Source organism: Tachysurus fulvidraco, chromosome 3 (assembly GCF_022655615.1).
Source record: "Tachysurus fulvidraco isolate hzauxx_2018 chromosome 3, HZAU_PFXX_2.0, whole genome shotgun sequence".
NCBI lineage: Eukaryota > Metazoa > Chordata > Actinopteri > Siluriformes > Bagridae > Tachysurus > Tachysurus fulvidraco.
In genome coordinates this window covers 8,255,093-8,274,334 of record NC_062520.1, presented here as the reverse complement: position 1 = coordinate 8,274,334, position 19,242 = coordinate 8,255,093, and the positions used below count along the sequence as shown (strand labels likewise).

At 37.6% G+C, this 19,242-nt stretch overlaps 1 protein-coding gene across 1 annotated transcript; it reads left to right on the top strand.

Moving 5' to 3' along the window:
• Nucleotides 1-6,386: 6,386 nt before the first annotated feature.
• tubb6 (tubulin, beta 6 class V) lies at nt 6,387-12,773 on the top strand. The gene is made up of 4 exons (XM_027149364.2): nt 6,387-6,546; nt 7,856-7,964; nt 8,380-8,490; nt 11,564-12,773. The coding sequence occupies exons 1-4, from the start codon at nt 6,490-6,492 to the stop codon at nt 12,625-12,627; spliced, it is 1,341 nt and encodes a 446-aa protein (XP_027005165.1). The 5' UTR covers nt 6,387-6,489; the 3' UTR covers nt 12,628-12,773.
• The last annotated feature ends 6,469 nt before the right edge of the window (nt 12,774-19,242 follow it).

Below are 19,242 nucleotides of genomic sequence, written 5' to 3'. Positions count from 1 at the left end.
TTAGGAATAACTATCACTAAAGACAATAATTATAATGTCCAAGAGAACTTTATAAATACATTTTTAAAAGCAAAAACTATTCTTCATAACTGGACTCAGAGATATTTCAATATTTGGAAGAATCTTATTAACTAAAATGGAACTGCTCTCTAGAGCTGTATAACCAGCTTCATCACTAGCCATCAATTAATAAAGCAATATAATAACTCACTTTAATCTCTAAACATAAGAAACACTATATTAATAAAAATGTTACGAAGAGTGTCTTAAAATCCCAATAGCTTATATCATCACTTTTGTATTGGAAAGGAGCTTTTTCTCATAACTTCAATAGCATCTGGAATAACATTTTTATTGTACAACATAATAAGTCTTTATTTTATGAAAACTAGCCAAGTACAATATTGTGTTTTACTGGATATGATGGATAATAATATTCTCAATTATAATGATTTCAGTTTAAAACATGGATTTGTGTGTCACCTTAAAGAATTCTATATGATTATGCCATACCTTAAAGCATAGTGATGATGGTCAAAGGGATTCTTTCACACTATTGTTTGACATATAATCAGTAAACACTATTCTTTCCATCTCTGTGTTACTCATTGAAGACTCCTCTATCAACGTCACAGCGGATCAGACGTCACTACCCCTTTCCTCATTCCTTTCCTCATTTTAAAAATGAACTTAAAATCTTTGCTTCACCTCTCTGTACTCTTTCAAAAATGAAAGCTATTGCAGTCACCAATTTCTTTACTGAGATACGTCATTTGTAGCCTACTGTACCCCTTGTGATAACCGTGTACACTTTACTTATTTAGATAATTATTTATTATTTTAATTTACGATTTATTTATTTAATATCATTATTGTGCATTTGTGTTATGTTGAGCTTATGTTGTATTTTCTAAATTACATTATTGTTACATGTTTTTTTGTTCACACAATGCCTGACTTAATGATTCAATATTGTTCACTCAATGCCTGACTCAGTGACTCAATATTGTTCCCTCATTGCCTGATTTTTTTGTATATTTGTCTGAATGAAAAAAGCATCAGTCTGTGTTTGTTCAAGCCTAATAATGGTTTATACAATGAAAGTACAAAAATTGTTAATGATTAACGTTAACATTAAAGACAGAATAATAATTAAGCCACTATGATTTATATATGAATTTACAAGAAATCAGAATTTTAAAGTAAAAAAAAATAAAAAATTGTATATCAAGGGTTGTATGCGAAGCTTAAAAATGAATTCTACAACTTTTAATACAATTCTAAACTAATAAATTCAATGCTGACTGATCACGCTGCATTTTAAATTGACTTAGTCACAGTAATATTCAAAATGAATATATTAATACATCTCAAGGATGGATTTGATTATTATTGTTTTGTTATTTATTTCCATTTTATGCCCACGGTGGATTGAAATGAGAGTCACTGAATTTCAAATACACTATATGGCCAAAGGTATGTCCACACCTGTCCACCACACTCATCTGTCCTTGTTGAATATTTTATTCCAGATTTTTTCCCCTTTGCTGTTGCTATAAGCTCCACTCTTCTGAGAAAAAAATAAGCTATAAGAGCATTAGTGAGATCAGACACTGATGTTGGGATTTTGAGGAGGTGTTCCATTTTACGTCAAAGGTGTACAGTGGGGTTGAGTCAGATTCAGGGCTCTGACAGAAAACTCCAGATCTTCCAATCCAACCTTCTCAAAGCATGTCTTCATGGAGCTCGCTTTGTGCACAAGGGTACTGTCATGCTGTAACAGAGTTAAGACTCTGGTGAAGGCAAACTGTAATGTTAGTCCATACTTCAGCGGTGTTGTATCATGGCTGAACCCGTGCTCTGATCCCAGCTTCCTAACAGGAAAGATTTTGACCAACAAGCCTGGAGGTGTGAGGCAAACGTGCTAACCACTAAGCCACCGTGCCCCCCAGCAAGCTTTCAATCAATTCTTATTTACATGAAGAAGTGCCCTATGCTCCAGAGAGTCACAAGGCCTCTTCGAGGATATTGAGACACCTCAAATGCACAGTTGAGTTTATTACATAAATAAGGCAAACAAAACCGAAGGTCAGGAAAAAAATATCCAGAGAAGATAAAGCAGGAGAAAGCTATAAACACAGTGAATAACACAGTGAGTCGTGTTTGTTCATGTGAAGACACAATTGTGAAATTTTTTTTATTGTGAAATAAAGTGGTTCTATCATATTTCAGAAGAAAAAGAAGACTGCTAAGCTTCTGTAGTCGGGTGTCGTCAGGATGTTCCAATGATTTTTACTTGTACATCATTTTACAGCCATTCTTATGTCACCAAAGTAATCTTCATAGATCAGGACCCTATCTGGTATGAATCAGGAATGTCTCTAGGGAAGCTAAATCTACACATTACGGTGCCTTTGAAAACATCTGCCAGTGCCACTACTATAGGGAAGCTAGTCTTAGAACAACAATAGGATCATCCACCACACACCAGATGGCAGTTTTGTGGAGTCAGACCACCGTTGTGAAGACTCAGTCATGTCTTCATATGACATATGCATGTGGCTTCCTAACAGGATCACAGCTGTTCCAGGCTGCATTCCCAAACTTAAATGTCTAACATAAATATATTAGTTGCTGTCTTAGTTTCCATAAAAATGTGATATACTGTATGTTTTGGCACATTGAAATATTTGCAGCAGAAACCTAAGCCTAAGCCACGTTTTATGCACATTTGGATTTTCTTATTTATTTATTTATTTTTTACATATTTTCATTTATTTATTTTATACCATCTTCTAATGTTTTGTCTCCTAGTCCTTTAGCATTGGTACAGTTAGGCCTTAATATTACTAAGGACTGGATATGAGCTCCTACTCATAAAGAACTCGAGTGTCTTCTTGTTTATGCATCCAGTAAGAGTGCCTTATGCATGCGTGTTTGTCCAGCATTAATGGTGTTATCTCTGGTTTAATATTAAAAGTTTCTAGAAATGTTATTATTTCTATCTATCTATCTATCTATCTATCTATCTATCTATCTATCTATCTATCTATCTATCTATCTATCTATCTATCTATCTATCTATCTCTCTCTCTCTCTCTCTCTCTCTCTCTCTATCTATATATATATATATATATATATATATATATATATATATATATATAGATATATATAGATATAGATATAGATATAGATATATATAGATATATATAGATAGATATATATCTCATATATATTTGTATAAATATTCACACACCCCACAAACCTTACCGCAATTTGCTGTGTTACTGTACATCCTTTAAATGTACTAAATTGAGATTATATGTAATAAATGTTAAAAAAAACATAGGCCAGAAATATAATGATAAAGAATGAAAATATGATTTGTGAATGCACAAATATTCACTTCTGGTACTGTGAAACACCTGGATTATTTATGGTGCACCCAGGTGACATCATAAGTCACATGGCGCCTCAGGCGGTAAAGATTCTGGGTTGTTGATCTGAGGATCAGGGTTCAAGCCCCAGCACTTTTGGGCTCTTGAGTAAGGGCCTTAACCCTCTCTACTCCAGGGATGCTGTATCATGGCTGACTCTGCGCTTTGACTCCCACCTTCAAAGTTGAGATATGCAAAGAAAAATAATGTAATGTATATGTGACAAAAATAAAGAGTTGTTGCTGTTTCTAGCCATATTGCTCTGGTGTGGTGAAGGTAAAATGAGAGTATTTTTTTGTCTATACCAAGAAAAGTACAGAACACTGCTTTATCTCTTACCTCTAAAGTTTTTTCTTTTTTTCAACCATTAATCATGAAGATTTCCAAACTGCTGCTACTCTGCCACCAGGGGGCCCATTACGCAAAGAATTGCCCTCCTGTTCTTGTATTTCTTCCCCCCCCCCTACATCTTTGCAGTTTGTTCAGTTAAAATATGAATAGTTGTTATTAATTCAAGTCTTACTCAACAGGTATTGCTGTGTTGTGCTTCAGGGATCCCAAGAGAAATAAAATATGCCTTGACATGTACACAGTGAATCTAGAAGACGTTCTGTGCTGCTTTACTGTTAATGCTCCTAGCTTCTCATAGATAGCTGATGCTTGTATGTTTTTATGGAAGTTTGTGTTTTGAAAGCTTGCTTGAAATACACTAGTACTGCTATGTGTTGTAAGAAATCAGACTGATAAGAATGCCCAGTGGAATTTCTCTTGACCATATGTTCCATCTCAGTGTAGGCGATGTGCTTCTGCTTGTTCTTTCAGCTGAGCTAATAAACCCTGCTTTCTCTAGATAGACGTGAGCAGCTGAAGCCTTTACGGCAAAGTGTCAGAGAAGACGACAGAATATTTTACAGCACTGCTCTAAAGAGTGCATGCTGAGACGTGTTGATGTTACAAATTTGGGTAATGAAGATAATTCATATACATGTCATAATAGGTCATAAACAGCATGCAATGCATATCACTAATGGGTATGTTTTAAGGATTACTCCAAATGTCTGCCCTGAACTAAACATTTTAATGAATATTGCAATAAATGTTATCTTGCTTTAGTGTGTGTGTGTGTGTGTGTGTGTGTGTGTGTGTGTGTGTGTGTGTGTGTGTGTGTGTGTGTGTGTGTGTTTGTGTGTACCCACAAGTATCCTGATTAGTTCACTGTGCCCTGAGGAGATTTTATTTTTTCTTAAGACCAGTTCCCTAATCTGCTCATTATGCATGAGTTTTAAGCTGATTAATCAGCTCACAATCAACCTTTTGATTAGAGGGACATTTTGTCTGATTACAGCTTTTGTGTGTGGGGTTGGGCTTGGGGTTGGGGTTGGTGGAATATGTGACCATCGGTCACAGTATCTTTTTCTGTATGTTGTAAAGTAAAAAATAAAGGAAGAAATAAAATAAAATAACAGAATGAAAGAAGTGATGTGAAAAAAAGGAAAGAAGAATCAATTCTGCGGTTATATAGCAGTAGTAATACAGTCTATACTGCCATGGTGTTACCAGTATGGCGTCCAACACAGAAAACAATAACCTGTACCAGCATGTGTAGAATAGACTGATATTCTATTCTGTTCATACGCATTATGTACTGGGTTACAGTCAGGCTCTGTGTGACTATAAAGCAAACTAGCACTAGTAGTAGTACTAAGGAGTGCTGTTTCTTGATCATCTCCAAAAAAAGTAACTGATTAAATAATGTCTGATTAAAGTCTTTTAACTTGGCTGAAAACAAGAGACAAAACTTCATGGTTGGCTAGACTGCCCAAAATCCGTTGCCTAAATCTCTGACACTGTAGATCCCAGAGGCACCGGGCTGATATCAATGGAACGCTACTGAAGAGTACTTCTTAAAGATTATAACATTACTGCATGGTTGCCTGCTGATCAGTCTGATCTAGAGCTATAAGTATGAGTCCCCTTTTGGCAGTGGTACAGACTAATCATGAAAGAAGGCTATCATGTAATCAGTGTGCGCTGTGTATCTGTTAACTTTGTGTATCGCTCACACATAAACACACACAAAATGGAGCAAGAATTGGAAATAGTTTTTAGGTGAAACATGAAATGACAATAAATAAATAAATAAATAGTATTTTATGTACCTCTTATCCTGCACAGGGTCACCAGGAGCCTAGTGCCTAACCCAAGTGAACTTGAAGCACAAGATGGGGGACACCCTGGATTAGGATTACATAGAGAACACTCCCAAAAAAAAAAAAATATGGTAGAACATTCAAACTCCACACACACAGGATGGGGGCAGGAATTGAGCCTCTAACACCGGAGGTGCGAGACAAACCTGCCATCCACTAAGCCACCATGCCCCCATGTGAAAACCAACATAATAAAATTTGTTAAAATAAATATAATTTGTCCTAAGGGCTGTGCAAATTCTGTCCTCATCTTTCATAACCTGTTCTGCTGCTAAGTGCTGTAAATTTACTAAAAATTACTTAATTATACAACAAGCAGACATGACCCAACATTGTCTTTTTGTATAAAAGAAAAAAGAGAACCTATTATTATTATTATTATTATTATTATTATTATTATTATTATTATTATTATTATTATTATTATTATTATTATTGTTATTATTATTATTATCATTAGTATAATTATTATTATTGTTGTTATTATTATTATTATTAGATTGGATTTTTCATGTGTCAATCAAACCTCTGTCAGCTGTTGTGGGCGGGGCTTTTTAACCCGGAGACTCAGAGTGGCTGTGTTTCAAACAGCAATTACACCTCATTAAAGTGCACTATATGTGGGTTTATAAATAATGACTTTTACACACTAAGTAGTTCACTTCGTGTAGGACAGTACGTGCTTCAGGCAGAGCGTTAGAGAGCGAGAGAGAGAGAGAGAGAGAGAGAGAGAGAGAAAGAGAGAGAGAGAGGTGGTGTGGTTATATCAGCATTGAGCAGTGTAGAGTTCAGTATATAAACTCAGACAGAAGTGTGTTAAAGCTTCAACACTAACAGCAGCAATGAGAGAAATAGTTCATATACAAGCTGGACAATGTGGCAATCAGATCGGCACCAAGGTAAACTCCACTTTCTTCTCTTTACACTTTTAATTTTTATATTATAATTATATTTATAAAAACAATTATATAGGCTTCTTACATATAGAAATATATTATTCATCTTTTTCTTCTTCTTCTTCTTCTTCAATAAAAAAATATAGGCTTCTTATATATAAAAATATATTCTTCATCATCCTCTCCTCATCTTCTTCTTCTTCTTCTTCTTCTTCTTCTTCTTCTTCTTATTATTATTATTATTATTATTATTATTATTATTATTATTATTATTATTCAATAAAAAAAAACTATAGGCTTCTTATATATAGTAATATATATTCTTCGTTTTCTTCTTCTTATTATCATCATACTACTGTTTTTGTTAGATATAAACCACGGCTAAAGATTTCTCCTGTTATAAAATGTGTGTAAATAAAATTGTAGTTTTATCAGCCATTTTTTTTATGTCTCGGGTGTTGCCCCATACCTCATACCACTGTACAGTATGTGACAACTGTGTTACAACTGTCTCCCCCAAATACACGGGTACAATTTCAGGTGATATTTTTATTGTGAACCGTTATACAGACACCCGAAATAAAACTTAACATAAACGTTTCATTTATTTTAAACTGATATACCACTATTTTAAATTTTGAATGATGGCACAACCTGACAAAGGCAGGGGTAACTTGAGCTTCATTTAACGATGGGGTAGAAAAAGTGGCACATTGAAACACCCAGATACAAAGGAACAAAATCCCTTTTGAGAGGTGAAGCACTTTTTTCTTATGATCTCAATGTAGCCTGTGTTACTTTACTATAAAAGTGTTATCTTTAAAATAAAAAAAATAAAATAAAAAATCGAAAATCAAATATGAGAGCATGTCTCCAGCTTATCCTTATTGTCTCAAGCATTCACTTGGTTGTGATACACTCGATCATCAGTGGAGACATTAATGATGCTTATGGAACAGAAAAAAGTAAATGTGGAAACATCAAGGGTTCTTCTGATTGTTCCTCAGAAGCCTTTAGAGATTGCATGTAGAACCCACAGTCATGGAACATCTTTATGGTGCTAAGAACCAATATGTATCCCATGAGAAACGCATTTTTGATCTATGATAGTGTAATTAATGTGTGGTTGCTTAGTATCATAGTACCGTACGTGCTTAAACTTTGGTGCTCTTCTATTTCACAATAAGGCTTATTACATTAATATGCTGCTTAGGATAAGTTTTAAATGTGTTTCCAAATCTAAACATTTCTTCAAGAGTTTTAAGAGTAGCAGCCTCACATAAAGTTGTGTTTCACTTTTTGTCACACTCAGTTCTGGGAAGTCATAAGTGATGAACATGGCATTGATCCAGCAGGCAACTATGTGGGAGACTCGGCCCTTCAGCTGGAGAGAGTTAACGTGTACTACAATGAGGCGAGCTGTGAGTATATGATACCCTGTGTGTGTGTGTGTGTGTGTGTGTGTGTGTGTGTGTGTGTGTGTGTGTGTGTGTGTGTGTGAATGTATGAATCAGCGTCCTTGTTGAACTTTCCCCATCCCCACACACATACCAGACCAATATCTCTAACCCACACTGTGACTGGCCTCCATCCTTTGATCATGTCGTCACTCTAAAAGAATGCATTCAGCTCCTGAACCCTAAAGTCAAAATGTTTGCATTATGTTTGAAGGCAGGTTTCTGTTTCAGCACTGAACCATCATACTGACATTAGCAAAGTGGCATGAATGTATATCTACATTTCTTACAATGAGTAAATAAAAGGTGTAAATGGAAAATAACCCAGTAAACAAAATTATACAGTTTGCCCGTGTGGCTGTGTGTGTTGTGTTTGTAGCTCATAAGTTTGTGCCACGAGCCATACTGGTGGATCTGGAGCCGGGGACTATGGACAGTGTCCGATCAGGGACATTCGGACAGCTCTTTAGACCGGATAACTTCATCTTTGGTAAGGGATTTTCCCCAAAACTGTGCTCTAGGATTCTAAGATGTGAAAGTATGCTGCTAAAGGTTTTGACACAGGAGGTTCGAGCCAATTTCACAAGACGTGGGTTTGAGATCAAAAGATTTCCATTATATATCTTGATGTCTTAACCATCTTAAGACAGAAACTTTTGTATTAGAACCACCCAATTTTTAGAAAAGTACAGGAACAGGAAAGTCCTGAAGTAATCTAAACAAATTAACACTACATCTGTGGTTGCACAACCATTGTTGCAGTAAAGGTGATTGTTTTGGCCGGTCTAAAAGCTTCCAAAATGTTTCCCCTGTTCCTGTAAACTTCTGAATTAATTCTGCTGATGCAATCATGAGATGCATCATCAATAAAAATTAGTGAGCCTGTTCCTGGAGCGGTCATACAAGCCCAAGCCATATCACACAACCACCACCATGTTTTATAAATGAGTCTGATGTTTCAGCTCATAAGCAGATCCTTTCTTCCTCCACATTTTGGCCTTTACATCATCCATGTTGGCATTTTTGGTAGAGATTAATCTCAGTTCCACCACTTTTGTGGATCATCTTTGTATTTCTTTGTGAATTCCAATCTGGCCTTTAGATTCTTCACCTCTGTGGAGGTTGTTGGTGATGCCACTGACTGCTGTTTTGGGGTTTTCCTTCACAGCTCCCAGTGTTTCTACAATCAGTTGTACAGCAAAAACAAATCAATCATTCTTTCCATTCCAATAGTGTATTGTAATAGTATTCTTACCCACATATTCTTATCAAGTTATTTTGATCAATACCATCTTTCAATTGAATAAAAATTTTGAAGTATGTGGCATCTAGAAATGATCGTATTGATCACAACATATCACACTAACCTGACCAATTCAATCAGCACACAACAGCTCTTTATTATATACAATAAAAATCTGTGCTCACATTCAGCATCCATCTAGATCCTAAGGCACTTGAGTATGTTCTTATCTTTATATAAACTGTATATATAAAAACTGCATGCTGAAATCTTTACACATTTGCACCACACTATGACAAGTTGCAGTGGTTATTTTACTCTTTCTTTCACTTCACATTTGGGAAGACGATAGTATGTATTTAATTAACATGTACATCTTACGGGTTGAATGCAAATTTATTCTGATGTTTAGCTGTTCATTTTATTGTATTATATTATCTAGCAAGGGTTTAAATGGGCTATCAGGGATATTTGCATTAAACAATTGTCTTAAGGTGGATTATTTTGGACCCAGGACATCACTATTACAATTGGCTGTTAGAACTTATACAGAGAATTGTATGAAGAAGCAAAGGTGAGGCTGATTTCACTCGAGCTCAGACTGTAGCTTCAATCTAGACGAGGGGTGTCAAACTCTGGCCCGTGGGCCAAATTTGGTGTAATTATATTTGGCCCGCAAGATCATATCAAATGTGCATTACAGCTGGCTAGCCGCATGCTCCGCTAAGACTACAAATCCCAGAATGCCTTGCCACTGTATTGACGCGTAGTCACGAACAGCAAGCGCCCCTCATTCTCTGTTGACAGTCGTTAACAACCACGTTATAGTCACATCGAGCAAGTTAATTCCACCCTCCACAAAAATGGGCAAACGAAAGATGGACAATAGGAGCTTTCAAGGCAGGTGGGAGGCAGATTATCTGTTCACGAATATAAAGGAAAGACCTGTTTGTCTTGTGTGCTTACATAAGAAGATACTATGAAACGAAACATTATGAGAATTATAAGGACCTGGACGTAAAGCAGAAGCTCCAGAAGGCGGAGGAGATGAAACAAAGTCTGGTTTCCTGGCAGACTATGTTCATGAAAGCAAAATCAAAAAGTGAAGCTGCTGTAAAGGCGAGTTTTATTGTGGCAGCAGAGACAGCAAAATCTGCCCAGAGGGAGAGTTTGTCAAAAAGTGTATGGTCAAAGTTTGCGAAATGAACACCACTGATGTGTCTTTTATTTCAACTTTAATTTCTTATGTGTTTGTAATATCAAGCTCTGGTTGTTCCAAATCCTGTGTTTAAGCAAAACTAAAGTTTGTTTCCATATGAAAAAGGTTGAACATTACATATCAGTTGCAGTTAATTTTTCAATAAATATTCAGTTATTCTGTGACTTTATCTCAGTTTTATATTTTGGCCCACTATGAATTTGAGTTTGACACCCCTGATCTAGACTTTTCAGTCACACTCATGTCTGGTCATGTCCACACAGAGTGACACGATTCCCAGATCTGATCGTTTAGGCTGATATATTTCAGCATGTTTTACTGACACTTTTGTGTTACATTATCACAAGGTGATTTGCACAGTCATATGGGTAATTATTTATTTATCGTCATTTTAGTGTTCCTTTTGGTTAGAAGAATGTGTTTAGATTCCTTGCAGTAGTTTGTAAGTAATAGTTTGCCCCACATCATTGATGAGTAATCGTGATACAATGCATTGCTAAACCTTAACAGTTTTACTGTCATTGTCAAGCAGATATTAGATTTTAGCCAACAATCCTGACTGTCAATTGCGGGAGGGTTTCAGCCTGTGCGATGCCTACTGGTGGTCATAAACTACGTTTGTGTACTCGTTTTCCTTTTTCCCGAATCAGCTTTTCCATTGAGGAATTTATTTTTCGTGCACTTGAAAATCTCACATGATGTAGCTTCCTAACGACTATAATTAACAAGCTCCATTACCAATACTCTACGTTGTACATGTGGCTATGATGTAAGAGTCTGAAGTAAGGGTCATTAGTTTTTACAAGAATCTTTTCAAGAACAGATTCTATAATAGTTAGTCATCGTAAAGACTTTCTTTGATATGAGACAACTCACATACTCATTGCATAACTGCTCTGTCTAACAGTTTTCTCTAACAGTAAACAGAAGCCTATGGAATTTTCTCGGACAGCGTACATTGCTAATACTTTGCAGTCTGAATGATAAATAGGAAACAATTGGCACATGGATAACTTTAACTGCTAGTAGGGGGGAGGGTGTGTAGTGATTGGATTTCTTTTTTTTTTTTGGCCTAATGCTTTGTTTTCATCACCGCTGCAGGACAGACAGGTGCAGGGAACAACTGGGCGAAAGGGCACTACACAGAAGGAGCTGAGCTTGTGGACTCGGTGCTGGACATAGTGAGGAAGGAGTGTGAGCACTGTGACTGCCTCCAGGGCTTTCAGCTCACCCACTCGCTAGGAGGTGGCACTGGTTCAGGCATGGGCACGCTACTCATCAGTAAAATTCGTGAAGAATATCCTGATCGTATCATGAATACCTTCAGCGTCATGCCCTCACCCAAAGTGTCGGATACAGTGGTGGAGCCTTATAACGCCACGCTGTCTGTGCACCAGCTGGTAGAGAACACGGACGAGACGTACTGCATTGACAACGAAGCACTTTACGACATTTGTTTCCGTACACTCAAGCTCACAACACCGACGTACGGTGATCTTAATCACCTGGTTTCATCCACCATGAGTGGAGTCACCACCTCCCTGCGTTTCCCTGGTCAGCTGAACGCAGATCTCCGCAAACTAGCTGTAAACATGGTTCCCTTCCCACGGCTGCACTTCTTCATGCCTGGCTTTGCCCCACTGACCGCTAGGGGGAGTCAGCAGTATCGCGCCCTGACCGTACCTGAATTAACCCAGCAGATGTTTGATGCTAAAAACATGATGGCTGCATGCGACCCCCGTCACGGTCGCTACCTAACCGTGGCCACAGTCTTCCGAGGCCCCATGTCCATGAAGGAAGTAGATGAGCAAATGCTTGCCGTTCAGAACAAAAATAGTAGCTACTTTGTGGAGTGGATCCCCAACAACGTCAAAGTAGCTGTGTGCGACATCCCACCCAGGGGACTCAAGATGGCTTCCACTTTCATTGGCAACAGCACGGCTATCCAGGAACTGTTCAAGCGTATCTCTGAGCAGTTCTCTGCCATGTTCAAACGAAAAGCCTTTCTGCATTGGTTCACCGGAGAAGGAATGGACGAGATGGAGTTTACAGAGGCTGAGAGCAACATGAACGACCTGGTGTCCGAGTACCAGCAGTACCAAGAAGCCACGGCCAACGACGGTGAAGATGCTTTCGATGAGGAAGAGGAAGAAGTCAGTGAGTGAACACTGTAGGCTGATACTTTCTTCACTCATTTATTGTACACACATATTTAATGTGATGTGTGTTTTTTTTTCTTAAGCTGTGATTATTTTTTTCTAAGTAAAATCTTAGTCAACACTAGGGAAATAAACATTACTGAAAGGTTGAAGATACGTGTATTTATTATTCTTAACAGTGTAAAAAGGTATAAAACAATACAGAAGTCATCATTGTTTCCACAGACACTGCAACCGCATGTACAATTAGAGCAGGAATGGAGCTTACTCAATGACCTACTCCATGGCCTAATGAGCTAAACAGACAGGATAGTCTGCAGATCTCCACTAGCCAGATAATATTTCTGTCACCACACTGGCGTGAAGTTCAGTTTTGCCTCAGCATTGAGGAAGTGAAGACTGCGTCAGTCACACTGAATGCCAAACCTTTTGTTCATTTCCGTACATGGGACTAGTGATGAGGACATAAATCCTGCTCATAGTGGCCTCTGTTGTCCCTAACAGCTGCTGACCAAGGCTTTCCTCGCTTAACGCTGTGCAACAAACAATAGAGGAAGTTCAGTCTCGACAGAACTATTTGTAGTTCAGCACAATAACACACACAGCAGGGTGCAATCCTGTCATCAGGAAAAATTCCCTTTTTTTTTTGTTTTAACAATAACCATTCATACCTACAGCAAAAAAGTCAAACAATAAATAAGTATTCCTTTACAGATTTAGACTATAATTTTTTTGGGATTCTTTTTGGTTTCCAGATGACCTAATAACCAGAGAATGGCACAGAGCGGATAGACAGACGAATGGAACGAATAAAAAAATCGTTTAGCTACATATTACAGTCCAGAGAAGAGACATTTTTTGCGCTCGGTTCAGTCAAATGGCTAACAGCTGGAGTGGATTCAGTCAAAGAGGGTGGGGATTTTCATGACACAGCAGAGGGAATACTGCTCTGAACTAGATTAGATCTTTATCCAGCAGGGTGAGGTTTCGACATGTTTGAACATTATAATTTTTTTCCCCTGAAAAACAATAAAATTGTGTACTTTGAGTACATCAGCTGACAGTTCGCAATGACCTGAATTGTTTCCAGACATCACATAATTGGAAAGGCCATTCATAATAATACTTATTTATCCCGTAATAAAATAACCAGTTTATTTTTTTGGCTTCTATTTAAAATATTAGTTTTAAATTTAAATGAAACAGAGATGCTGTTCCTTTCAGCCCCGCTTCTATACCTAAAAAGTGTTATTAATATAGTTATAATAATAGCTGTAGCCATAACACCAAGGCAAAAAACAAAACAAAACAGGAAACAAATCTAATAGAAGAAACAGCCACAGTTTGGGGAAATGTTCTGAACCCCCACTGAAGTCAGACTGCTTTTAAACTATGTATATCGACCAATATGTATGGGGTCGTGTCACTATTTTATGAAAAATGGCAAAGGGGCAGGAAATAAATGTATATAAATATGAGGTTGTGGAAGTATTATGTAAAAAAAGGATCTTTTAGCAAGTCGAAATATCTTCCAAATAGTCAAACATTGCTTACTGTGAGATCATTATAGATCGAATATAAGTTAATTCTTTCTTTTTTCAAGAAATGAGTAAAATGAGAAAATGATGTGCTACCAGAACAAGACTGTTTAAAGCAAGAAATCAAGGTTTTAGCATAAGCAAGGTTTTAACATCTTCTAATTACATACATGTTAAAAGAAATGCTACTTAGCCGGTAAAAATATATTTTGGTAAGTAATCTGATTAGAGGTTCAAATAAATCTATGTCGGCAAAAATTATACCATGATGGTAAAACCCTTGTGGAAGGTCTGACAAAGACAACATCTATATCACCTGAGATGTCAGAAAGCATGGTGATATTTTTTAAATGCAATCATCGCAAAAAAAAATAAAAACAAATATCCCCACAATGCTAGCAATCAGAAATAAGCAATCAGCCATCACAGTGATGCATTTATCATATTTCATTATTACATTATGACTGAGTTCTGCTTTGCTTCTGGGTTTACTGAAGAAGTACAGAAGTACAGGGAAGAAAACATTATTCATGTTCCTTAAGGTAGCTTCAGCATGCACCATTATCTCAGGGTAGAGCCAGGGTCTGGGGTTCAATCCAGAGCCGTCTGTTCTCCACTGTCTGGGTGGGTTTCCTCTGGGAATACAGGTTTTCTCCACCTCCCAAAACATGCTGCTAGGATTGAACTGTCAGCTGTAATGTGGTAACAATTTTCAACGAACAGAAAGTACAGAAATTTTCCTTATTTCCTTGTGAAGTTTTCAAGCAATATCATTAATGAAGCGAACATAAAATGAGTCCAGAATGTAATGCAGTGTAATCTAAAGCAGTGGTTCTGGAAGAGCAATCCATACAGCGTAGCTTCTGTGATTAAAAAAACAATCACAGTGTGAAAATCACAACCTTATTTTTTCATTATTTTAAGGGTCCAAAAGCACTGAAGTAAACATCAAATTGAATTATATTGGTGGAAGTTTTGGAATAGAAAGCATTATTTTTGGTGTCTTAGTGGTCTAAAATATTTTCCGAATGTCCATACCTGGCCAAAGCTTGCCTTTCTTTTAACAGTATAAATCCTCATATATATCATATATCATATATATAATCTAAACATTATATTCTGCACATACACTGATAATTGAAGTTGGGGTGCACGATGTTTGAAAAATGTTTTTAGAAAACTGAGTCGGGCCGACTAACAAAACAAACATGTAGCCAATGAGCAGAAAGGGGCGTGTCTTGTCAATATGTGGCGGAGAAAGTGTTGAGTGCCCATGTCTGACATTAGCTGAAAGCTATTGACAGATTGACATGGCGGATACTTGCCGTTACCTCTGCCTCGGGTTCTAGGTGTTGAAGAACGTGTCTTGCACCTGAAACAGAGCTAAACCTTTCATGGTACAACACACAGTACTACAAAAACACATTCGTATTACCATAGTATTACACATTGAGTTCATTTATTGATAAAAATATACCCTCGGCCAGCTGCCCCAGCAGGTTCCGCCATAATAGTTGCCTGGGTTACGTATGTATGTGTGGGGCGGAGATATCAAAACAGGGGTGACACCCGTTTGGGTTGGGGCGTGTTTGTGTTGGTGATTTCAAATATCAACATTGGCTTTCAAACATCGTACACCTCACCTTTAAATGTGAAATGTCTATTCTGTCCTATGTATTCAATTTCACTGTGTGAACATAGGGATTCAAATCCACGGTCAGTTCTTCATTTATGACTTTCACTAGGTGTGTAAAAACCTAATTCCTATATTTTCGTACATTTACGTCATCCGAAATATACCTCTTTGTACAATCAGATAGCAGTGTGAAGGTAAGTTGGCAGGAGTTTTTGATTTTCACACTGGGTGCTGGACACTCAGTTCTCTCTCTTGCATGTTTTATCGCACCTCCTAATGTGTTTATACCAACTCCATGCATGTGGATCTGCTCCAGTAAGTTAGAGTCACGGTGAAATGCACCAGATCCTCAAACACACTGTGGTTCAGAGAGGAAATCACCAGTTTATTAAACTTCCAGCCTTGTTACACAGCGTAACATTGTTCTTCACAATGTTCAGACACTTCTGTCTCTAGTTTAAAGTATATCACAAATCAGAAACAGGAAGAGCACGAAGACGACGGCGTCATGGAGTCATGTGCTCTTTTTATTTGTCATGTTGCTTAGTGAGCATCTTACTCACAGTGGGTGCTATGGAATGAAGCACAGAGTTGAAAAGTTTATAAATGTTTACAAATTCTTGAATTAACCCACTTGTAAAGTCCTTATAGCGCAGATGTCAGGAGGTATACACTATATTTCAGTGGGTAGGTGTTATTACAGTACCATAAAATCACAAAGACAATGGAGGATATAAACCCAAGCCAACGCAACTTGTGCTATATTCATCATAAACACAAAAGTCATTTAAAATCCATAACACTAAGCTGTTACCATGGAACTATGCCACATATGTTGATTGGTGTGTGTGTAATAAAATATAAAGATAGATGTGAATAATACACTTCCAGATTGAGCTCAGACTTTCCTATAAATTCACTTGATCATGATAAGCGGCAGTAGAGGCTGTAAGAGTTTGTAAGATTTTCCCTCCTCTTTTATTCCCACAGCTGAAAAAAGCAACCACTTCCAAGCTCCCCTTTATGGCCTCAGACTACTGTTACAAACATATTACCTAAAAAGGCCCTGGTCCATTACAGTGAATTTATTTCTGCAGAACATGAAGGGCTTCTGATTTACTGCCCTCTGTTGGACTGATGGTGTATCACTGATGTTAGGTGATACTGAATAAGCAATTTCTCATTACATATCAACACTTGAAGTCTTAAATCTTGCTCAACGGCAGTTACAGAAATATAAATTACAGAGGTTTCACTGAGGATTCACTGAAGAATCACTGAGGATTCACTGAGGATTCAATGAGGATTCACTGAGGATTCACTGAGGATTCACTGAGGAATCACTGAGGAATCACTGAGGATTCATGAAGGATTCACTGAGGATTCACTGAAGAATCAATGAGGATTCAATGAGGATTCACTGAAGAATCACTGAGGATTTACGAAGGATTCACTGAGGACTCACTGAAGGAATCACTGAAGATTCACTGAAGAATCACTGAGGATTCACTGAAGAATCACTGAGGATTCATGAAGGATTCACTGAGGATTCACTGAGTATTCATGAAGGATTCACTGAGGATTCATGAAGGATTCACTGAGGATTCACTGAAGAATCACTGAGGATTCACTGAGGAATCACTGAGGATTCACTGAGGATTTACGAAGGATTCTCTGAGGATTCATTGAGGAATCACTAAGGATTCATTGAGGAATCTGTGATCCTAAACATGACTATAATAGTCATAATATCATCACATAATATCCAAATGTAGCAATTATTATTATTATTTTATTATCACCACTTATTTATTATATTTACACTATATTGTCAAAAGTTTTGACACCTCTGCCTTTACATGCACTAAAGAGAACATGTCTCCACTGCTCTACGATCCAGTGCTTGGTGCTTAAGGCTTGGATGCAGCTGCTCGGCCATGGAAACCCATTTCATACACACTGATCTGAAGGCCACACAAAGTTTGGAGGTTTCCCAATTGCATCCACTTTGTTATAATAACACTATCAGTTGACCGTGGAATATTTAGTAGTGAGGAAATTTCACAAATGGACCACATATCATGGTACCAGGCTTGAATTCACTGAGCTCCTGAGAGCGACCCATTCTTTCACAAATGTTTGTAGCAGTAGTCTGCATGCATAGGTGCTTGATTTTTATACATCTTGTAGCCATGGATGTGATTATAACACCTGAATTCAATGATTTGATGTGTATATCAAACAGAGGGTTTCTTTTTCTGCTGGAAAAGCTTTCATAATTGCTGGGAAAAAAAGAGTATGAGACTGTTATATCCTCAGTGAATCCATCCATTTTTACTCACTGGCATGAGCTGTGTATAGTGACAGATAGAATAAGGTCATGAGCCATTGAGGAGCTGGACAACCAGGAAGAGCTTTAGAGTAGTGCTGCTGCTCCACCAAGACTAGAGGAGGCAGGGTCTCCGATTTTTGAGAAATGCTTCAGAGTCAGGCCGAATAATAAACAAAAATAAAAACAAAAATCAAAACAAACGTGTAGCCAATGAGCAGAAAGGGGCGGGGCTTGTCAATATGCGGTGGAGAGAGTGTTCAGTGCGCATGTGTAGTGGTTTTAACATTGACATGGAGGATAAAAACAAAGAAAGAAAGCGAAGAAAGACTTACGATAAGGCAAGAAGTAGGACGTGTTAATATAGGATCAGCTTTCCAGCGCTGGAGAGAACTGAAGGAGCAGGAAGTTGGCCACATATTCACAGGTTGGAGTTTCCCGAGTCAATAACTCCTGAGCTAAACGCTGTTACTACACAAATAACACCTCTTTTCTATCGTAGTAATGTAGAGAGGCAGCTACAACCGCGTTTTGTGTAGTAACAGCGTTTAGCTCAGGAGTTATTGACTCGGGAAACTCCAGTCTGTGAATATGTGGCCAACTTTACTTAAGACGCCGAGGCGCTTTTTTCCTTCTCGATAGGTGAGTAACGTTGGTTTTGCTTTGTTACACAGAACTAATATATGCCTTTGTCCTTTACATGATTATGCTTGTGTGTCATTTTTGCTTGTTTGTTTATCTGCAATCGTATTGTTCTTCCCTTCAGCTATGATAAAGACACATTTCTTTCCATTAGTTGCCTGGGTTATGTATGTATGTGTGGGCGGAGCTATCAATACAGGGGTGGGACCCATTTGGGTTACGGGCGTGTTTGTTTTGGTGATTTTATGTCAACATTGGCTTTCAAAAATTGGAGACCCTGCCTTTAAGCTGGGTTTGGGGTGTCGTTAGAGGTGTTTAAGAGACATCATTCTGAAGAAAGTGTGCCGATCACCGGTGGCCTGTGAATGTATAGGGATCATTCAAGTAGAGCTGGAATCTGTGAGGTTTCCTCCACAACCTCCACCAGAAAATTTAGAAGAAATATAAATGAAAGTTTCCTGAGAGACTATTAATAC